This window comes from Sinohyriopsis cumingii, unplaced genomic scaffold (assembly GCF_028554795.1).
Source record: "Sinohyriopsis cumingii isolate HCF-2022 unplaced genomic scaffold, ASM2855479v2 utg000160l, whole genome shotgun sequence".
Taxonomy (NCBI): Eukaryota; Metazoa; Mollusca; class Bivalvia; order Unionida; family Unionidae; genus Sinohyriopsis; species Sinohyriopsis cumingii.
The window spans coordinates 4,655,097-4,676,955 of record NW_028315873.1 but is presented as its reverse complement, the minus strand read 5'-3'; the positions used below and the strand labels follow the sequence as shown (position 1 = coordinate 4,676,955).

The following is a 21,859-nucleotide window of genomic DNA, read 5'->3' as shown; positions in this document are numbered from 1 at the left end:
CACTTTGCAATCATCTGAACCATATAAATCATATTACATAAAGGATCACTGACATATTATAGCCTTCACCATGAATGGGTGTCCAATCTAAAGCACAGTACATAAAGGATTGCTGACAGATTATAGCCTCCACCATGAATGGGTGTCCAATAATTAGAAACATCACTGATGACAGTATTATAATGACATTTGCTTGGTCCAAAATATTTGTTCTCTATGAAACAAGTTTAATTTAATTTTTAATTTATATGCAATTAAAATGACACTAACATTAAACTGATTATCCAGAATGATAACATTATTAGTACTTAGTCCTCTTAGATCATGTCATTTGTCTGGAACTTTACAAGCAACAGTAATCAACTTTTATAATTATGTCTCTTGTCCCTAATCAAACCTCTAATTCGGGTACTTACCACATTAGCCTTGGTTAAAAATATATGTTCTGACAAAAGTATAGTTCTAACAACAAAATGATATATAATGTATATTTAATGTAATGTGGGTCAATAACTTTCACCACAGGCAGCTATTAAAATTGTTATTGTAATGAGCAAATAGGATACACAGAGCCAATACCAATCTCACCTGAAGTAGAGGATTGTACCAACTTCATGTTGGAATCTAAGAAACAAATCCAGTTCATCTGTGGATATCTGAACACCTCCTGCCTGGTTTATCTTTACCAACAGTCTTCGAGGAATCACCTGTAGACATAAAAAATATATTTAGTCTGATGGGATTTTATTATTTCAATACTTTCTTTTTCTTTGTAGGAAGCTCATTTTACTGTTGTGATCTTAGATGATATATACAGTATACTCTTTTTATGAGCAACAGACCAACTTCAACCACTATACTTTACAGACTCCGAGGATTCAACTGTAGACATAAAAAATATATTTAGTGCAATAGGATTTTTTTGGGCTATTTCAATACTTCCTTTTTCTTTGTAGGAAGCTCATTTTACTGTTGTGACCTTCATCCACTTACATCATATATACAGTATACTCTTTTTATGTGCAATAGACCAACTTCAACCACTACACATTACGTTATAAAAATGACTACATAAAAGAATTAAAATCACGTGTACAGGTGATACATGGAAAGCAGGTAATATAGGCCATAGAAAAGGACATAACTGGTACATGATCACTATATTATAGTACTGGACAATGAAACAAGCTGATTCATGCTGAATGGATCACAGCTGCTCACACAAAAATATGTGAAGGTAAGACATAATCATCATTACCTTGAGAAAGCTTGACCCGATTAATTAAACATTTTTGGATTATATAACCGACAAATGTTTGTTTGTACCAACAGACTTAAATGACATGATGCTCATTCAGCTTCTTTTTCTTTCTTCTTTTCAATCATCAGTGAAGTGTGAGCTTTCATACTCTGCTGTAATTAGTGTCTATATATAGTCTTTCAATAAAAATAATGCTTCAAGCAATAGTATTTTGCAGGTCAACTCTTCTTTTTTATTAAAAATGAAGGGATAAAATATACATAATGTGAAAGATCAATAATCTTTATTGAAAATAAAGCAATAATTCTAGGGCTTAAATACCAAATGTAAGTTTCAAAACTGTACCAAAAGCAGTGAACCTATCTGAAACCAGTATTCTGACATCCCCTATCAGTGTCAACAGAGATGAACCAAGTGGGAAATCATACCTCATATATCTGGTATCACTCATCATATGACATTAAAATGGTGTTTTGATGAGTAATAATCCTGCTTGCATTTATGATGCCATCATATACATAATGTCTGCTATTTTTCTATTTGGTATAATATTATAAGTTATGTGATATATTATGCTTACAAACATTTCTGTCTTTACACTGAATCCTTCGGTGCAAACAAATGTTAAATGGTTTGAGAGAAACTAGAAAAGCACAGAAAAATGATAATGAAACGGACTCAACATTCAGAACCAAATATGATACACTTTTATATGTTATTGTACAATGTTTCCTTAATTATAAAAAGGGTGTAATATCTCCTTACATCTATTTAATATTCAATTTCTGAAAGAGCTTGCTGCCAAGTTAAATTTTGGGAAACAATTTACAGAAAGATCCATTAGAAGTATTTTGCCTCTGATACATATCACAAAGAATTATTTTTAATTCATTGCTAATCAGCAATGTGAGTTAAAAATATTTTTGTTATTATAAAATCATGAAATTCATCTGCTCTCTACTTTGATTTACATCTTGCCTTTGGATTCTGGGGTTATGTTTTAGTTTATGTTTATGGCACAGGTTGATGTATACCAATTACAAAATTTGAATCCTGTGGGTACCGGTATATTTTATTTTACATTAAAAGCACAGGTTCATATATATGAATTATGACATTTGGATCCTGGAAGGATGTATTATTTTATGTTTTTAACATAGGTTGATATATCTAATTTATGACAACTGGATCCTGGAGGTATGTATTATTTATGTATATAACATGGGTTCATGCATAACAATTATGAAATTTGGATCCTGGGGGTATGTTTTATTTTATGTTTATACCACAGACTGATATATGCCAATTATGTCATTTGTATTCTTGGGGTATATTTTATTTTATGTTTATACCACATGTACATACATATGAATTATGATATTTTGAAGATATGTAACTTTCAAACACTTTAACATATACTGTAACATTGACAATTCTAACAAAGCTGCTGGCATAGATGTAACTATACTTTATTATTCACTGACAAGACAAGAAAAGCTGTAAATATTTCAGTTGTGCTTGTAAATGTACCTTAAGCCCTTCAGTTCTGAAGTTCATCAATGCTTGCTCCAGGGGGAGCCACCGTGCAGGTATCTCCTCCCCCCAATATGGCTGTCGAGTTGCAACTTCTACAATTTTCTTCTTTAAATCCTTCAGTTTCCTGTCAACGACAGTGTTGTCAATGGCAAAGTCCTCTTCAACCAAATGAAACCTGGAAGGCTTGTCCTTAAGATGAGAACGGAATTCTCTGAAGTAGTTTTCACAGATTTCATGACGATAATCCTAGAAATGGATGAACACTTTATGATAAGTGAGGAAAAATCAGTCTTTTTTAAATAGACTGATATACTTCAAAATTTGCACAAATAACAATTGCCTTTTAAACTTTTAATACATTACATAATACATGCTATTAAGTAACATTTTCTTATCTCTTTAAAATATGATTCGTGTGCTTCATAAAGTACCTAAAACAACAGAAAAATTGCCTCTCAGAAGACTGCATTTCACTTTAAACTTCAAGCTACACTGCTACGGATGTGGCAACAGAAGGGGAAATATAGGTAACATAGGGGTAATAGTAACCTTGTTACAGTAATGATTTTAAGGTATGTAATTTCAAACATAATTTTAAATGCATCCTAGTTGTAATGTTTTTCAAACCATCATATGTAAGACACACTGATCTATTGTTGTTAGTAGCATATATATTTTACTAAGTTGTACTATTGTACAAAAAGAAAACTGTAGTGAATGACAATGTACAATCAATCCATGACAAATAGGTCACTTTGAATTGATTCACGGTCCTACCAAGGCTCCAAAATCGATCCAGTTGGCTAATGTGAGTTGGAGTTTTTCTTGTCTTGCATCAGTTTTACTCACACTACAATGCTTAAAAGTATTTTCATCTAATCAGACACATCTTGAAAAAGCTGTTTTCCGTTCCTCAACCAACACTCAAAAATACAAGTGGATGCACGATATATTTTAAGTTATTGCTCAGATGAACCCAAGCATAAAGTTTGAAGGCAAAAGGATTCTTGTATTAAATATAAGAGGTGATAAGTTATTGAGTTATTTATCAACCAGGTGTACACTTAAAACAATTGGTGCTGAAACATAAATGAGATATGTCATGAGATGAGTGCTTACAAAGTGCCCACCCAACCCACTCTGAAAGTAATGTTACAAAGCTATATAAACCTAAAATAGATCTGTCATGAGTTAATTTCTTACAGTGTCCACCCAACCCATGCTAGAAGTAATGTTACAAGGCTATATAAACCTAAAATAGATCTGTCATGAGATGGGTGCTTAGAGTATCCACACAACTCAACCTGAAAGTAATGTTACAAAGCTATATAAACCTAAAATAGATCTGTCATGAGTTTAGTGCTTACAGAATATCCACCCAGGGGCCCCGAGTGGCCGAGTGGTCTAAAGTGCTCACCATTCCGGATCACTGCCATCTCACCTCTGTCTGTGTGGGTTCGAGTCCAAGGCTCGGCTAACGTGGGTAAGTGGGAAAGCCTGCCAGTAGCTTCTCGTGGGTCGGTGGTTCTTCCCTGGGTTTTCCAGGGTTCTTCCTCCACCAGTTATACTGGCAGCCATGTATGGCCAATCTTGTGCTGAAAAATGGCGTTAAACCCTAGAACAACAATATCCACCCAACCCACCCTGAAAGTAATGTTACAAGGCTATATAAGCCTAAAATAGATCTGTCATGAGTTTAGTGCTTACTGTCTCCACCGAACCCACCCTGAAAGTAATGTTACAATGATATATAAACCTAAAATAGATCTTTCAGGAGATGAGTGCTTACAGTGTCCACCCAACCCACCCTGGAAGTAATGTTACAAGGCTATATAAACCTAAAATAGATCTGTCTTGAGATGAGTGTTTAGAGTATCCACCCAATCGACCCTGAAAGCAATGTTACAAAGCTATATAAACCTAAAATAGATCTGTCATGAGTTTAGTGCTTACAGAATATCCACCCAACCCACCCTGAAAGTAATGTTACAAGGCTACATAAGCCTAAAATAGATCTGTCATGAGATGAGTGCTGTGTCCATCCAACCCACTCTGAAAATAAGGTTACAAAGCTATATAAACCTAAAACAGATCTCTCATGAGTTGAGTGCTTACAGTGTCCACCAAACCCACCCTGAAAGTAATGTTACAAAGCTACATAAACCTAAAATAGATCTGTCAGCAGATGAGTGCTTACAGTGTCCACCCAATCCACCCTGAAAGTAATGTTACAAAGCTATATAAACCTAAAATAGATCTGTCATGAGCTTAGTGCTTACAGAATATCCACCCAACCCACCCTGAAAGTAATGTTACAAGGCTATATAAACCTAAAATCGATCTGTCATGAGATGAGTGCTTACAGTGTCCACCCAACCCACTCTGAAAGTAATGTTACAGGCTATATAAACCTAAAATAGATCTGTCATGAGATGAGTGCTTACACAGTGTCAACCCAATCCACTCTGAAAGTAATGTTACAAAGCTATATAAACCTAAAATAGATCTGTCAGGAGATGAGTGCTTACAGTGTCCACCCAACCCACTCTGAAAGTAATGTTACAAAGCTATATAAACCTAAAATAGATCTGTCATGAGATGAGTGCTTACAGAGTGTCCACCCAACCCACTCTGAAAGTAATGTTACAAGGCTATATAAACCTAAAATAGATCTGTCATGAGATGAGTGCATACAGTGTCCACCAAACCCACCCTCTGTCCTCAAAGTCAATATACTTGGTCCTTACTCAAAGTGAAGAAATTACTTTTATTTGCTTAATCAGTGAACTTCAACTGTGACTCATAATCAATAGGATTATTTCTTAGACCAAATGCAAGCTATCCACAAAGTTTGTAACTATAGCTGGTGCAAAATTCAAGTTCTTTTATGTATATGGATTGTATTCTTTGAGACACAGTAGTATTGAACAGTGACCTTTTAACTCCTACATTGAGAGGATTCTATCTCACTGCAGGTGCAAACCAATCCCATATTAACTTGTAATAGTAGAAAACCTGAGGTATTGTGCAGAAACCTTTTCTCCTCTTTCAGTCAGTGATCTTGATATGTGACCTTTCAGAAATGAAATCAATACCAATTTGTCTTACTCATCCACATATACAAATACATGCACCTATTGGATAACTTGATTTATTGTGTACAGACAAAACTCTAACAAACTGAGGGACAGACATAACAGCAAAATCAAAGATGGAACCCATCTCAAAGAAAAACTGGAACATTTTCCAAGCAATATTCTATGCATCCTCCAATTTCTGAAATATATTCTAGAAAAAAAAAACCTCATTTTTGTTATCTTTTTGTTCAAACTAGTTCTATTTGAAACGATAAGTTTACTTATTGGTCAAATTCAATGATGTCCATAAATTTTCCTCTTTCAATGAATTTAAATTCCAGAAAAACCATGAAATTATTTCAAAAGATCTTGACTCTGAAAGACATTAGTAGAAGCAGCAACAAAATGCACAAAGCGATGAAACCATGAAAAATTCCCACATGCATGGTCAACTTCTGGTATACGGTACGTTGTTTTGATACTTTCTTTCTGACTCAAATTATATCCAGGAAACAAAATTCTGCTTTTAAAATAAATGGAAAATGTCTGCCAGAAAATTTAACAAAAAGATGAACATTGGGCTGCATTAAGAAACCAGATCTCCGACTAAAACTGGAAAAGGTCCATCTCTGCATAGTACATTCAGCCTTATAATGGGTATACATCAAAAGTCCATCAAAGGGACAAATGATCTACTCGGCAAAACGAATGCTACAGATAGCCAAAAGAGCAATTGCCGATTTACATGTATTAATAGCAACTATATCAATGTCGTCCATTACTCAAATAAACAACGGCCAATATATTTGTATTTACAGGAACTACATGATATTCAAGCAGCATTGCATCACACTGTGTTGACATTGCTGTGTACATACCAGCATGTTATACACTGTGTTGACATCATTACTCATTGTGTTGACATTGCTGTGTACATATCAGCATTGTTATACATTGTGTTGACATCATTACTCAGTGTGTCGACATTGCTGTGTACACTTTAGCATTGTTACACATTGTGCTAACATTGTTGTGTACATTTTAACATTGTCACACATTGCACTGACATTGCTGTAAAAATTCCAGCATTGTTATACATTGTGTTGACATCATTACACATTGTGTTGACATTGCTGTGTACATTTAAGCATAGTTACAAATTGTGTTGAAATTGCTGTGTACATGTATTAATAGCAACTATATCAATGTCGTCCATTACTCAAATAAACAACGGCCAATATATTTGTATTTACAGGAACTACATGATATTCAAGCAGCATTGCATCACACTGTGTTGACATTGCTGTGTACATACCAGCATGTTATACACTGTGTTGACATCATTACTCATTGTGTTGACATTGCTGTGTACATATCAGCATTGTTATACATTGTGTTGACATCATTACTCAGTGTGTCGACATTGCTGTGTACACTTTAGCATTGTTACACATTGTGCTAACATTGTTGTGTACATTTTAACATTGTCACACATTGCACTGACATTGCTGTAAAAATTCCAGCATTGTTATACATTGTGTTGACATCATTACACATTGTGTTGACATTGCTGTGTACATTTAAGCATAGTTACAAATTGTGTTGAAATTGCTGTGTACATGTATTAATAGCAACTATATCAATGTCGTCCATTACTCAAATAAACAACGGCCAATATAGTTGTATTTACAGGAACTACATGATATTCAAGCAGCATTGCATCACACTGTGTTGACATTGCTGTGTACAAACCAACATGTTATACACTGTGTTGACATCATTACTCATTGTGTTGACATTGCTGTGTACATATCAGCATTGTTATACATTGTGTTGACATCATTACTCATTGTGTTGACATTGCTGTGTACATATCAGCATTGTTATACATTGTGTTGACATCATTACTCATTGTGTCGACATTGCTGTGTACACTTTAGCATTGTTACACATTGTGCTAACATTGTTGTGTACATTTTAACATTGTCACACATTGCATAACATTGTTGTGAACATTCCAGCATTGTTATACATTGTGCTGACATTGTTACACATTGTGTTGACATTGCTGTGTACATATCAGCATTGTTATACATTGTGTTGACATCGTTACTCATTGTGTTGACATTGCTGTGTATATTTCAGCATTGTTGCACATTGTGCTAACATTGTTGTGTACATTTTAGCATTGTTACACATTGCACTGACATTGCTGTAAAAATTCCAGCATTGTTATACATTGTGTTGACATCATTACACATTGTGTTGACATTGCTGTGTACATTTAAGCATAGTTACAAATTGTGTTGAAATTGCTGTGTACATTTTAGCATTGTTACACAATGCATTGACATTGCTGTGAACATTTTGGTATTGTAAGACACTGTGCAGACATTTCCATGTACACTTCAGCATTGTTACATATTTTACTGGCATTGTTGTGTCCATTTCAGCACTAGTACACATTGTTTTAGCATTGCTGCATACATTTCAGCAGTTTTACACAATGTGTAGACACTGATGTGTACATTGCAGCATTGTTACACATTGTTTTGACATTGCTGTATACATTTTAGCATCTTATGTGTGTTGACATTGCTGTGTACATTTCAACATTTTCACACAGTATGTTGACATTTTGCTGTGGCCATTTCAGCATTGTTACACATTGTTTTGACATTGCATTGTACATTTCAGCATCACATGCCAGTAACAGGAAGACATCATTTGGATGAAGGAAAACTATTAAAGAAGCTGCAGATTTAAAGCTTGCTGAACCAAGTCAGGTATACCACTAATTCTGTGCAGTGAAGGTACACTGGTAATTCTGTAAATTATACAAAAAAGTTATGTACATCACTAATTATGTGCAGTGTACAACCAAATAACATACATGAACATAGCTAATTATCTACAGTGTACAACCAAGAAAGGTACTTTGCTAATTCTGTACAGTGTACAACAAAATAAAGTACATCACTAATAATGTACAGTGCACAACCAAGTAAGGTGCATCACTAATTCTGTGCAGTGCACTTCCAAATCAGGTACATCCCTAAATCGGAGCAGTGTACAACCATGTACAGTGCATCGATAATTTTGGCAAAGTGAGGAATGCCAACAATAGTACTGGATATAGTTGCATTTCCCTTTTGCATAATTACCAGGTGTTCAGTAAAGCATGCAACTTGATTATATATGGTGTTGAATCTAGTAGAGATTAAAAGCAGATATATGTATGTATATCCAAATACTTTGACTGCACTAAATATCCATATCTGGCCATAAAATGGCAAGAACCTGATAAAGGAAACAAAGCTGATAAGTATTTTATGGAATTATTTTGGTCAAGCAAGACAGATTTGCTCTCAAATAAATCTGTAAAAAGTCAAACCTGTCCCACAATTCGGACTGGTTTTGAAAGCCATTTAACAGATGCAATAAATATGCATTTGTTTCTAGAATTATACCTCAGTTTGAGGTTCATTCAATCTTGTCTTTGCAACAACTTGCGTCTGACCTTTCACTGTGCTGGCTTTCGCACCTGGAAAATAAAGAAATAATAGTATTATCTCTCTAACCTGTTGATTAATATTAAACTAGTATGTCTTGAACTAAATAAATAAAAATCTCCATATTATCACCACAGATATTAAATGAAATTAACAATGACATAATCTTTGTAAGCAGCACTCCTCTCTATTATATGACACTAAATGCAGCCCAAGCTGTGTTCAAGTAGTTTAATGGATTTGGAGACTTGGTGAATGCAGTTCAAGCTATGTTCATGTAGGTTAATGGATTTGGAGACTTGGTAAATGCAGTCCAAGATGTGTTCATGTAGGTTAATGGATTTGGAGACTTGGTAAATGCAGTCCAAGCTGTGTTCGTGTAGGTTAATGGATTTGGAGACTTGGTGAATGCAGTCCAAGATGTGTTCATGTAGGTTAATGGATTTGGAGACTTGGTGAATGCAGTCCAAACTGTGTTCATGTAGGGTAATGGATTTGGAGACTGGGGTATCCTTATTTTAGATAAACCTAAGGTGTTCTTTTGGGGGGTAAAACACTTGATGTATCAATGTACCAATACTCTTTTTGTACAAATACCCAATACCCATATTGACACAGGTGAAAAATTGATGCAATCGATACAAAATTATCCTTATCCTATACAAGTTTTTTAATCTTCAGCAATCATTAATAGTTAATGGTTGTGCACCTTTTCATTCTTTAATCGTAGATTTCGCCTTTGACAGCTGTCACAGGTATATGCACTAGTTTCTGTCAGATTAAAAAAATTTAAAAATATTGACGACACACTTGTCTTCGCAAAATGAACACAAGGTAACTAAAGGATTGGGTATCAAATATGCACCCCCACCAATTTCATGATAATTACATCAGCATCAGCCACTGATAACATGCATCAACATAACAGATACATTCCAGTCACTTTTCCCTTTTCTTAGCCTTACTTTGCTAGTAAGTAATTCAGTCTGTTTGGTTTTTGTTAGTTTACTTTGCCAGGAATGATGATGCAAGCAAACATTTAATAAGGGATTGAGTTTCAATACACATCTTGATTTTCAATTTAATCAAATGCAATAAAGTAATAACATAAATTGCAACTACAGCATGAATATGGATAAATCTATAATCTTTGCCACTACATGTAATATGATTTATTTACTCACCTTGTACATGTAACTTAACTGAGAGGTCAGCTTAGGACAGGATCAGGAGATTTGCAGAAATTGGTTAGAAGTTTTGACTTAAAAAAGGTGGATATTGTCAATATTTTTAGTATGCAAATGGACAGAAATGACAGCTATTGAACAAATTCAGTTTTTCTGTATTAAAATATGCACAGCATCTCCTCACATCGGTCCTTTTCACAGTAACTTGTTACTTTTCTTACTGTCCTTATACTGTGTCAGTGGCGTACTAAGACTAAAGGGCACCTGGGACCAATTATGATGGCCCAATGGGCCAGAAATTGAGGCCCAAAGGGCTGGGTGAGTATGGGGGGACAGTGATCACTCCCGCCAGCTAATTTTGGAAGATCTTCTTGCAACTGACTTTAAAGAATGACAGAATGGATAATCATGTCCTCTGAGAGTGACTCCAACAGGTGAAACAAGAGAAATTTCTGTTTCCATTACTGAATTTGTGTGTGATATATTGTTTATAGAGTTTAATGCTTTAGCATTAATTATTATAACTTGTCCCACAGCAGATCTGTGTTAATTTGTTTTACCCAATTGGCACTGTCAGTTACTGATCACATATATCATTTTGAAAAGAGCTGTTCCAAATTTGTTCCCCCTGTGCATTTGAAATTCTTTATAGATCATTTGATAACCATTTTTATATTGCTTTGTTTTTATTTTGGATCTGATTTTGATACCATGTTTTCATTTTTCACAGTGAATAAGCTAGAGTTATTAGATCATTGTTTACCATAGACTTGAAGAAACAATAACTACAAACAAGAATTAAATTTAACATAGTTCACTGCATGACACACCATGAGTGCAGCCTTCATATTCAAACCAAGTAGACAAAGATGCAAAGCAATCAGAGTATTTCAATCATATTTGAGGAACAAGTCTGGGTTACACATTTGCAATGCAAACAGAGTGGGTCACACACTGGCAAAGTAAGGCTAATAAAAGGCCAAAAAAGACTTGATAATACACTAGAGAAAATAATTATCTTTATCAAATGTAAAGATGGCTGGCATCACATTCCCAGATTTCTTAAACTTCTGGACAGGATCAATCAGATCTGAATGCTTTTAATGTCTTGCTTTATTTAAAGTCTATATCATATATGGACACAACTCATGCAATGGAAAGGATGGACTATATGGTCTACATGGACCTGACTTCTGGCAATGAAAGGGGTAAACTATATGGAAATGACTTCTTGCAATCTAAGGGATAGACTTATATGGACCTGACTTCTTGCAATGGAAGGGATAGACTATATGGACCTGACTTCTTGCAATGGAAGGGATAGACTATATGGACCTGACTTCTGGCAATGAAAGGGGTAAACTATAAGGAAATGACTTCTTGCAATCTAAGGGATAGACTTATATGGACCTGACTTCTTGCAATGGAAGGGAGAGACTCTATGGACCTGACTTCTTGCAATGGAAGGGATAGACTATATGGACCTGACTTCTTGCAATGGAAGGGAGAGACTATATGGACATGACGTCTTGAATTGGAAGGGATAGACTATATAGACCTGACTTCTTGCAATGGAAAGGATGGATTATATGGTCTACATGGACCTGACTTCTTGCAATGAAAGGGGTAAACTATAAGGAAATGACTTCTTGCAATCTAAGGGATAGACTTATATGGACCTGACTTCTTGCAATGGAAGGGAGAGACTCTATGGACCTGACTTCTTGCAATGGAAGGGATAGACTATATGGACCTGACTTCTTGCAATGGAAGGGAGAGACTATATGGACATGACGTCTTGAATTGGAAGGGATAGACTATATAGACCTGACTTCTTGCAATGGAAAGGATGGATTATATGGTCTACATGGACCTGACTTCTAGCAGCAGGGGGGGCGAATCGGACATTTTGTCCAATCGTTATTTGGCTTAATTGTTACTTTCTGCACTCAGCGGATCCGGTGTCGTCGGCGCCCAGTAAAAAAAAAGATGACGTCGTCGTCGGGGGTCGTCCAATCGTCATTTGGTTTAATTAATACCTTCTGCGCGCCGATCCCAGCGTCGTCAGCGTCCGGTAAGCACATCGACGACCGCATCGATGTCATCGCCCCCCCCCCCTGCTGCTATGATCTTACAAACAGAGTGATCACTAACTCCTCCTCTTGCAGATCAATTAGGTTATTTGACTGATCGGTAATTCTAAAATTAATTCTCGTTAAAAACCGATCATGGCATCGCATATAGACCGGATTAATCGGACTCTCAACGATTAAAAATCCCGGAGGGGCTGTTGGTGAAAACGAATAAAGGATATACCCCTGTTGAGCTTGATTTGATTGCTTGGTATCCACCTGGTAACTCCCTTCGATAACATCACACACTAGATTAATCGCTATCACCGATGCAATATTTACGTTGTATGGAGCAATATGCCTACCATCATCTCCGTTATCGTGTTTGAGGATATGAGTTGATGGACCGAGAAAATCATTAAGAGACTTTCTTAGTTCTGGCGCGTTGTATCCTGGAAACTTGAAATTGGGTAAATCGGCTTCTGCGATATTATGCTCGGTTAGGAATTTTTGTTTATTATCATCGCTGCTATCGGATATTGTTTTAACGATTCGTTCATTGATATATTCCATGTCTGATATAAGTTGATTTAACACCTCAACGTGTTTTCGTTCTTTTGTTTCCCGTAGCTGTTCTAGTTGTAATTGGTAATAATGATTAATCTCGGCAAACATATCAGTGATATCATTTAAACTAACTCTGGCCGCGGCGGACAATTTAGGAGTTTGCTTATACGGAAAATGCCATTGCATGTTATTCCTGTCTTGAAATACAAACCTGCTGGGTAATAACGCGCCTTTTATGATAGACAAATCAATTCGATAAGTGGGATTAATCTCATGATACGATTGCTCGTCCGCGGCGATTTCATGAGGTGGATTCTTAGGCCATCCTAGTATGGTTCTTATTGAACTGTTGTAAATATCAACCATATACCCCGGTGTGCTTATTTCAATCGTCGACGATAACGTCGGTTCATGAACCGTAATAGCTATTTTTGATTCTTTTCCTGTGATCGATTTTATCCTGCGTTGAAATTCTTTATTGATTTGTTATTGTAACCTCATTCCAGTCTGGGGTCCCATCGGGCTTATTTGTCCATGCAAAAACCAGCGAGTTATTAGGTTGTTGTCCGTTAAATGCGTCCGCTCGGATATTAGGCCAACTGTGATATACTCGCAATTTTGCCAGCGCTATTTCCTTCACTGGAACCGGTGATGGAAAGTTCACACTGAATTCGGGTTTCGTTGACGTTATCGATATCATATTTGTTTGTACCGGAGTGGTATTCTCCGCGATCCGCTGAAGTAATTGAAACCCTTCGGGGTTCAGCGACATTATTATTATTCGTTGTTTTTAGTGTCAAATTTCGACAACCAGGTGGTTCCGGCTTCCAGTTGAAAATCCTCGATTTTTGACATCGCGGAGCTATACAACTGGACCATCGTGGAGAATTCAACATCGGATATGAACAAATTATCAATCGATAACGAGATCAACCCGGATAATTTCGAGTACGCGTCGGATACTATTTGATGTTTTACTGTGTACTCGTCGAGTTTTTTTCTGAAAACACGATGATATCTATTTAGTGATTGCGTTGGCGACTCCAGCAATTGTTGTCATTGCGGAGACAGCGATTGGAACAGCGATCGGGGCTATTGTGGTCACCGTGGATAAAATAACACCGGTACCGGCTACTATACCCGACACCGAGTACACGACCGAGTCGATGGTGGTTATTTTTCTGCGGTATTTTTTTATTTTTATGCGGTATTGTTCGGAAAGCGTTTTCAAATTCGCGGAGAATTCTTTTGCGGTATCGAATCGATATTGATGTGACGTCGGTGATACCTCTGATTCAATTACCCTGGTGGTCATTTTTATTTTAAAAGAGCTAGTGTTTTTAATTAATTAGATTCGCTACAAATTCCACATACCATGTGATGTTTGCCCCGGCTAAATTTCCATCAACGGCATAAATTGTAAACTGTTCAGTTGCGTTCCTGTCTATAATTGTTGATATTGTATTGTTAAACCCGGATGAACTCGACGATAATATATTAAACTGCATCATTGAAACCAGTGTCAATCGATAAATGCCCTTAACAGTTGCGGTGATATTTACTGTATTCTGTGTAGGAGTCCAATCGAATGATCCATGCCGAATTGTGTATACTGTGTTGATGGTGTTCTCATGAGGGATTTTTATTTTTTCGAATTGCTCTGCTACTCTCGGTAGTCCGTCTTTAATCGCTTCAACATCAGTTCCGATTATTTCTATTCTCCGCCAATTCGCGTCTATATTATTCTTGTTTGCTGCAACATTAGTTTTGATTGTTTCTATTTCCCGTGTATTCTCGGTTATACTTTTTTTGTTCGCTGCAACATCAAGTTTGATTGTTCCTATTTCATATGTATGCACGTCTATACCTTTTTTGTTCGCTGCAACATCAGTTTTGATTATTCCTATTCCCCGCCAATACGCGTCTATATTCCCTTTGTTCGCTTCAACATCAGTTTTGATTGTTCCTATTTCCTGTGTATGCGCGTCTACACCCCTTTTGTTCGCTTCAATATCAGCTCTGATTGTCATTATGTCCTGTGTATGCGCGTCTACATTATTTATGATCGTTGTAACATCAGTTTTAATTGTTTCTATTTTCCGTCCATGCGAGTCTACATTATTTATGATCGTTGCAACATTAGCGCCGATTATTTCTATTTCCCGTTCATGCACGTCTACACCGTTTCTGTTCGTTGCAACATCAAGTTTGATTGTTTTTATTTCCTGTCCATACGAAGTGATATCATTTATAGTTATTGTAATCTCATCCGGTTTGACATTTTTTTTTACCAAGGAATTTATCAACGGCGCTATCAACCCTGTTAAAATTTTTTCGTAACGTGTAAAATTGGCCCGACAGCGTTGTAAACTCCGAAATAGTATTTTTTATTGTTGCAAGATTCGGTTCGGTTACCGTCGGGGTCCCGAAAAAACTAGCGGTAGTGAGTTGTATATCGGCGACAGATTTTTTCACCTCGGTGGTAGATTTATTCACCCGCGCGTCGAGTTCGGTCACCGATTTATCCAACCTTATAAAACCGTCTTTGACTAATGTTACCGCCGATATATGTTCACCCGGTTTGAGTCGTCCGTCGCCGGTATACAACGCGATAGCGTCCTCGGCGGCGTCACGCTGTCGTATTAAAACGTCATTCAGCGACACATTACCGGATTTCAATTTACCCTGGCGGTCTTGAAATACAACTATTTCGCCTGGGTCAACACTGGTTAAATTCAACGTATCGGCGATTTCATCCTCGATTAGTTTTTTTATGTCATCGGTGGCGAGCGTTTCCGTGGATTCTTTCAGCGCCGAAACCGGTCGTCCCCAAATATCAATCATCGTTATTGTAAAAAAAAACGGCGTTTCTAATTAACCCGCCGGGCCTCTACGACCCCACTAGTGTATTCGTTTACAACCACATGAGGTGGTTTCCGCGATGATGAAATAGCCGCGAGTACGTTCAATACCTCACGGCCGCATATCGGTGGGTCACTTAACTGCTGTGTTGGCAGCGTGGAATAAAAAACCCGGGCTGAACACGCCCGGATATACCGCATGAACTCGTTTGGCGGGGCTAACCCGTATGAATCAAAATAGACGATCGCACGCGGATCAATTGCGTATGCAACCCAATGAGTCCCCGCTCCGGAGGACCCATCGAGGTTAATTATGCCGGTTTCAATATTCCTTGGTGCCGCCGGTAATTGATCCCTCATAAAAACACCTCTGAAGTTTTTTTATCGCTAGCGCGTTTGCGGCGTCTATTAAATCAAAATTAGACATGGGAGTCATTGACTCCTGAGTCAATAAACGGTTCCCGGTAGTCTTAGACCCTTTCCCGAGTACCATGAATACGGGGTCCCCGGTAGTCTTAGACCCTTTCCGGCTACGGGTCGTTTTTTTTTATAGCCTTTCCCGGTTGCCTTCTTCAGTGCCATACCCGCCGCGGTACCAACGGCCCCCAACGCCGCCGCCTTAGCCACTGCTGGTGCGGCCGCGGCAATCAACGCTGGAATCGCAGCTAACAGCGGAAATATCTCACCGGTCTTTTCCATGTTTTTGATTGCTGCGGCTGAAAAATCTATTTGAACACCCTTTTTATTCTTCATCGCATTATTGAAATGTTTTATTTGACGCGCCGTCAACGATATCTTATGATTACCACCTGCCATCTGTGACGGCTTCAGCGTTATTGTGGTTCCGCATTGTTTAGCCGACTTTGATCGTAATTTCTTGACTTGACCATCAGTCAACTCTACACTGACGACACTATACGACATTTTATTGTAAACGTGTTTGTGCTTTCAATTACATGTTTTCCACTGGCGCATCAATGATTCTCATTCGTCCGCCAACACCTTCTAGCAGCATTGATTTATCGCTGAGGATGACAGCAATAGCTCTATAATTAACACCACCCGGGGCTATACGAGCTCTAAAGTGTATATCAACGACGGATTGTCTCGTTAAATCAAGATGCTCCAACGAAAAATAATAAATCGGATACAGGTTTTTAAAATCAAGTTGCGATATTTGCAAACCAGTGTCGACGTTTTGATCACGACCCATATATGAAAGCAATCGATGGTACACACGTGCGACATGGTTGTCGCCGTAATTAAGCTGTATATCCTCGGATGGTTCCTGTTGTCCGTTTATTCTCAGCGAAACATCCCTGACTCCTAATTGATCAAATATCATATGGCTGCGTTCTTGATTACCCAATCGTTCCCTATTCTGTAGCGCTATAAATATATGACGCGGGGCTGAAACACCCTGTTTTGACGCCAAGTGCCATGTAAACGTATCGGCGACGTTATCCTCTTTAGCATCAGTTGTTACCGCTAGACAACTCAACAACCATTTCCCCCCCTGTTCCATAAATGATAACAATCGTGCTTCCGTGGTAACTGATGGAGTCAACACCGGCATCCACAATGCCATTTTAGTTAAAACGACTTTACCGGCAGCGACGCCAGCAGTACGCCATATTGCATTGTTATCATCGCCCCTTCGCGTCAGCGCGATTGTGTGCTTAGCCCCATAGATGACTTTTCTAACATTTCTGCAGAATCCAAATATGTGATGGAGTGGAATCGCGCATGAAAACTGCCGGCGTGGTCTTTTTAACATCACTATTCGTGCTGCGAATCCCATATTGTAATTATCGTTGATACTTTTTATAACAGTGAACTCAGCGCCTGGTCTTGCTCTGCGATCTGGATTGGCTGCTTCAGCTTGATTAGCAATTGCGGTATCTCTTTCCACCAGCACGTTAACGTACTGAAAATGGTCAGCGTTATCGGTTGGAGTCCTTCGCAAACATCATAGATGGGCCCGCCGATCTTGTATAATCATCCGAATATCTCGCTAACCCAATTATCGTTGTTGCAACATCAACCTCGCGTTCTATTGATTCAATTTCTCGCCCGTCAATAAGATATCTGGCGCTCTCAAATAACGCCATGATACCGTTGTTGACGAAACCAACTCGAACATGATTGTCATCTGCGTACGGTGCATTATCGGCGGCATTTGTCACGAGTTCTCCCTCAATTTCGATAAACGCTTCACACGGCAGAAAGTACCTACTGGTATCTTGGACTTGAAGTTCAATTCGCGATCGTAGGTCGGGTTGCGCTGCATAATAAGAATAATATTGATAATCACGGACAGAATCATCCCTGCGCACTGGGGCATCCATATCAAACGCGGGATCAGCGGTTCGCGCAAACATCTTATTATTTATCATGTTGATGTTTTCAATTGCGATTTTTTCGTCGTAAATTTTCTGAATTCTGTTTAAGACCACTCCCCCGCTATTGTGTTCATGGGCGCGTTGGTGGATGACTGAGCCGCCAACGACTCTAATTTTTCTTCCACGGCGTTATTTATTACTTTACTGACATTTGCAGGCGTCACCTTCGTTGATGGCATCACCGGTGGTTTCTGTTTTTTTTCTTCTCACCAACGACATTACTTTGTCCCGCGCGGCTGAAAGCGCCTTTCCGGCAACGTCTCCAATAGTGCCGATTCCCTTATCACGAATAACATCAATAGCCTTCATTCCTAATTGTTTGGCTAACGGCGCTACTTTTGGAGCCATTCTTGTGAATAACCCCGCAATGGTGCTACCGAGACCATCTCCAAAGTACGCGCGGTAAACAGGTAATCGCGAGTTTACCACGTAGACGAGTACTGGTTTATCGTGGTTGTAGTGTATGATCATCTTTATTATAAAAACACCAGTTTTCCAATTAGTGATTGTGATCACCGCCCCCTCGCCCCCCCCCCCCCGCCGTGTGGAAAACCGGAATAAATTTTATCAAAATTTCCTTGGGTTTTTGCCCTCGATAAAAATCCGGTTTTTTCTTGATTTTTGGTCATTTTTTGTTGCCTATAGTCGTTTTTTTCGATTTTTCAGCAAAAACATCGATTTTCCTGGGGTTTTTGCCCTCAAAAAACGGTCAAAAAATGGCTAAAAACGACCAAAATCGGTCAAAATTGACGCGGATTTACAATATTATATAATTTTGCAAACGGTTGACATGTGTGGCGGGTTAGTTTTGTAAAACATTTTTTACTCTGACCAGTTTCCATCGATGGGGGAACTGTCATAGTTCTTATAAATAATTATTCTGACATTTCCTCCTGTGGAAAACCGGAATAAATTTTATCAAAATTTCCTTGGGTTTTTGCCCTCGATAAAAATCCGGTTTTTTTCCGGTTTTTTCTTGATTTTTAGTCATTTTTGGTCATTTTTTGTTGCCTATAGTCGTTTTTTTTCGATTTTTCAGCAAAAACATCGATTTTCTCTAAATGATTTCCTGGGGTTTTTGCCCTCAAAAAATTGCCAAAAACCAACCAAAAACAGTCAAAAAATGGCAAAAAACGGTCAAAAACGGTCAAAAAATGGCAAAAAACGGTCAAAAAATGGCAAAAAACGGTCAGAATTAACAAAAACGATTTTTTAAATCATCCACGAGTTCGTCTATGAGCGTTCGATACGCACCAATGTCCATGATACCGCCCGTGAATAACCGCTTGCAAATATCAGCGGCCTCATTGATTTTTTCCGGAGAGTTATTTCCGGCTCGTTTTCCTCCGATTAGTACCTCTAGCCGTGATATATCACTGAGAACACTGTTAGGACAGGTAACGCCGTAGGATTCTTTGCCAACAGAGTATCCTTTTCCTTTTTTTAGTTTTACCCTTTTTTCAACTTCCTTGTGGAATGCGTCGTAATCGGGATCACCATGATGTGGTAATGCATTCTCGTGTTTACTCGCTAAATACACTATTCTTGTCCAATCCTTTAACGTCTTTATATTTTTCTCGTAATCGCTATTGATATGCTCCTTATCTCGTATGCTCTTAGCAAAATTAGAGGCAGTAAAATCAATTAATTCTTCCCCGCTGATGAAGCCTCTAATTTGATCTATTGTGCTCTTCTTAAGTACATTACGGGGTATATTCCCCCTTTTCTCTTTTTCTTCCGGTATTTCTTCCGGTATTTCTTCTTCTGGTTCTCTTGCGGTAGCACCTAGTTCTTCCTCGTCGGCCATTGTAACATAAGGTTCTTGTGGTTCGGTTATAGCGAGTGGTGGTGGCCTCCGTGTTGTAGCAGCCGCTATTTTTGCAGGGAGTGTTTCTAAAGACCTTTTTGTTTGTTCGGTCTGAGCCGCTATCTTTTCAAGCGCATCGAGGACGGGTACAGTTGCCGCCGTAACATCTTTGGTCGCTTTAGTTACCGGGGCAAAGAGTTGTTCGCTTCCAACAGTAAAATCGGTTTGTAGTTGCTGCCGCGTTTGAAGTTGCTCTCGGACCCTGTCTCGTAACGGTATAAACCTTTTAAGCGCCGCTAGCCGCTCTCTGGCTAGCCGAGTAGTAAGTGATTCGCCTACCATTATTGCAATTGCGAAGCAATTTCTAATTTCCCGCCGGAGTTTTCGTCTATAATCCTTCTAATGTTTTTGATCTTACTAGAAATCTCCCGGCGTCGTTCATAAACACGTCCGAGTTTTTTTCGTATTATTTCAACGGCAGTAAATAGTCCAATGAATGCATTTGCGTCATTGTGGTACAAGTTTTCATTAATCGTATGTTGTAATCGTTTTATGAAAAAGTACTCGCGGGCCAGGGTAAAACGCCCCCGTTTCGATTGCTCGTTAATAATCTCGTAATCGGATAATATTTTTTCACTGTCGAGACCATCAGATAATTCAGTTCCTTGATTTTTTAATTTTGAAATCTCGGCTAATATATTATTGATGTCTTCGATATTCATTATTCCTATAAAACATCTTGTTTTTAAATAAAAAAAAATGAAACCCCGCGTATCAATCCCGGGGTGTTTAACAATTCGTTTTCTTTGAAACAGACGTGACCTTGTCACGGTGACTTCGTATCTATATACGAAAATCGAATTCTGTGTCCGGTCTTTTTTGAGATCGCTGTTTGATATACTCGTTCTGCAACAAATCGTACTGCGGGCATACAAATATCAAAATATTTTCCTGCCGCATTCATGGAGTGAAAAGTTTTTTCCTCGTGAGTTATTGTATTAAATGACCTTACGGGTTTTGCTTTCTTTGGGTATTTACCAGTCTGGCCTTTTTTACTGTTTTCACTCTGAGAGATAGCTTGCAAATTACACAGTCTGTTATTTTGAGGGTATCCATCAATGTGATCAATAACGAGACTATATTTGATTAATCCGTGAAAACATTCATAGATGATTCTGTGACAGAGATATTTTTTTTTCCAGCAGTAAACATCAGATACCCCTGATTATTTACGGTACCAACCGGCTTCTTCAGTTTGCGGTTTCTATCAATGCCGTCGCGAGATGCCTCGTAATTGACGAGCAAGGGGTGAGGTCTGAACTCTTGGTCCATTTGTATAATAATACTACTTGTCTAATTTATTATTTGGTTTAATTATAAATCTTTCAACGAAGTCTTGGAGGGTTTTGATGACGAAGTCAGCGGTGGGGTCAATGACGGCGTTTTTTATTCGTTTGTCATAATAGCGTTTTAGTTCCCTGTATCGCTTTCCGCCACAATTGATACACAACTGCGATTTTCCTCTTACACCGACGTGGCAAACCAAGCACGGGAGGGGGCCAAGAGAACCATTACGA

General features: G+C 38.1%; 1 protein-coding gene across 3 annotated transcripts in view; it reads right to left on the bottom strand.

Annotated features, from left to right (window-relative positions):
• Window positions 1–21,859, bottom strand: part of LOC149774661 (uncharacterized) — a 141,681-nt gene that overhangs the window by 37,081 nt on the left and 82,741 nt on the right. For all 3 annotated transcript variants that reach the window (XR_016416736.1, XM_089944847.1, XM_089944848.1), the window contains 3 exons: window positions 9,345–9,418; window positions 2,792–3,043; window positions 589–707 (listed from right to left, as the gene is read on the bottom strand). Coding sequence is in view for 2 of the 3 variants with exons in the window: in XM_089944847.1 (XP_089800973.1) it covers window positions 589–707; window positions 2,792–3,043; window positions 9,345–9,418 (445 nt within the window). In the remaining variant the exon portion in view is untranslated. The remainder of the gene's footprint in view (window positions 1–588; window positions 708–2,791; window positions 3,044–9,344; window positions 9,419–21,859) is intronic.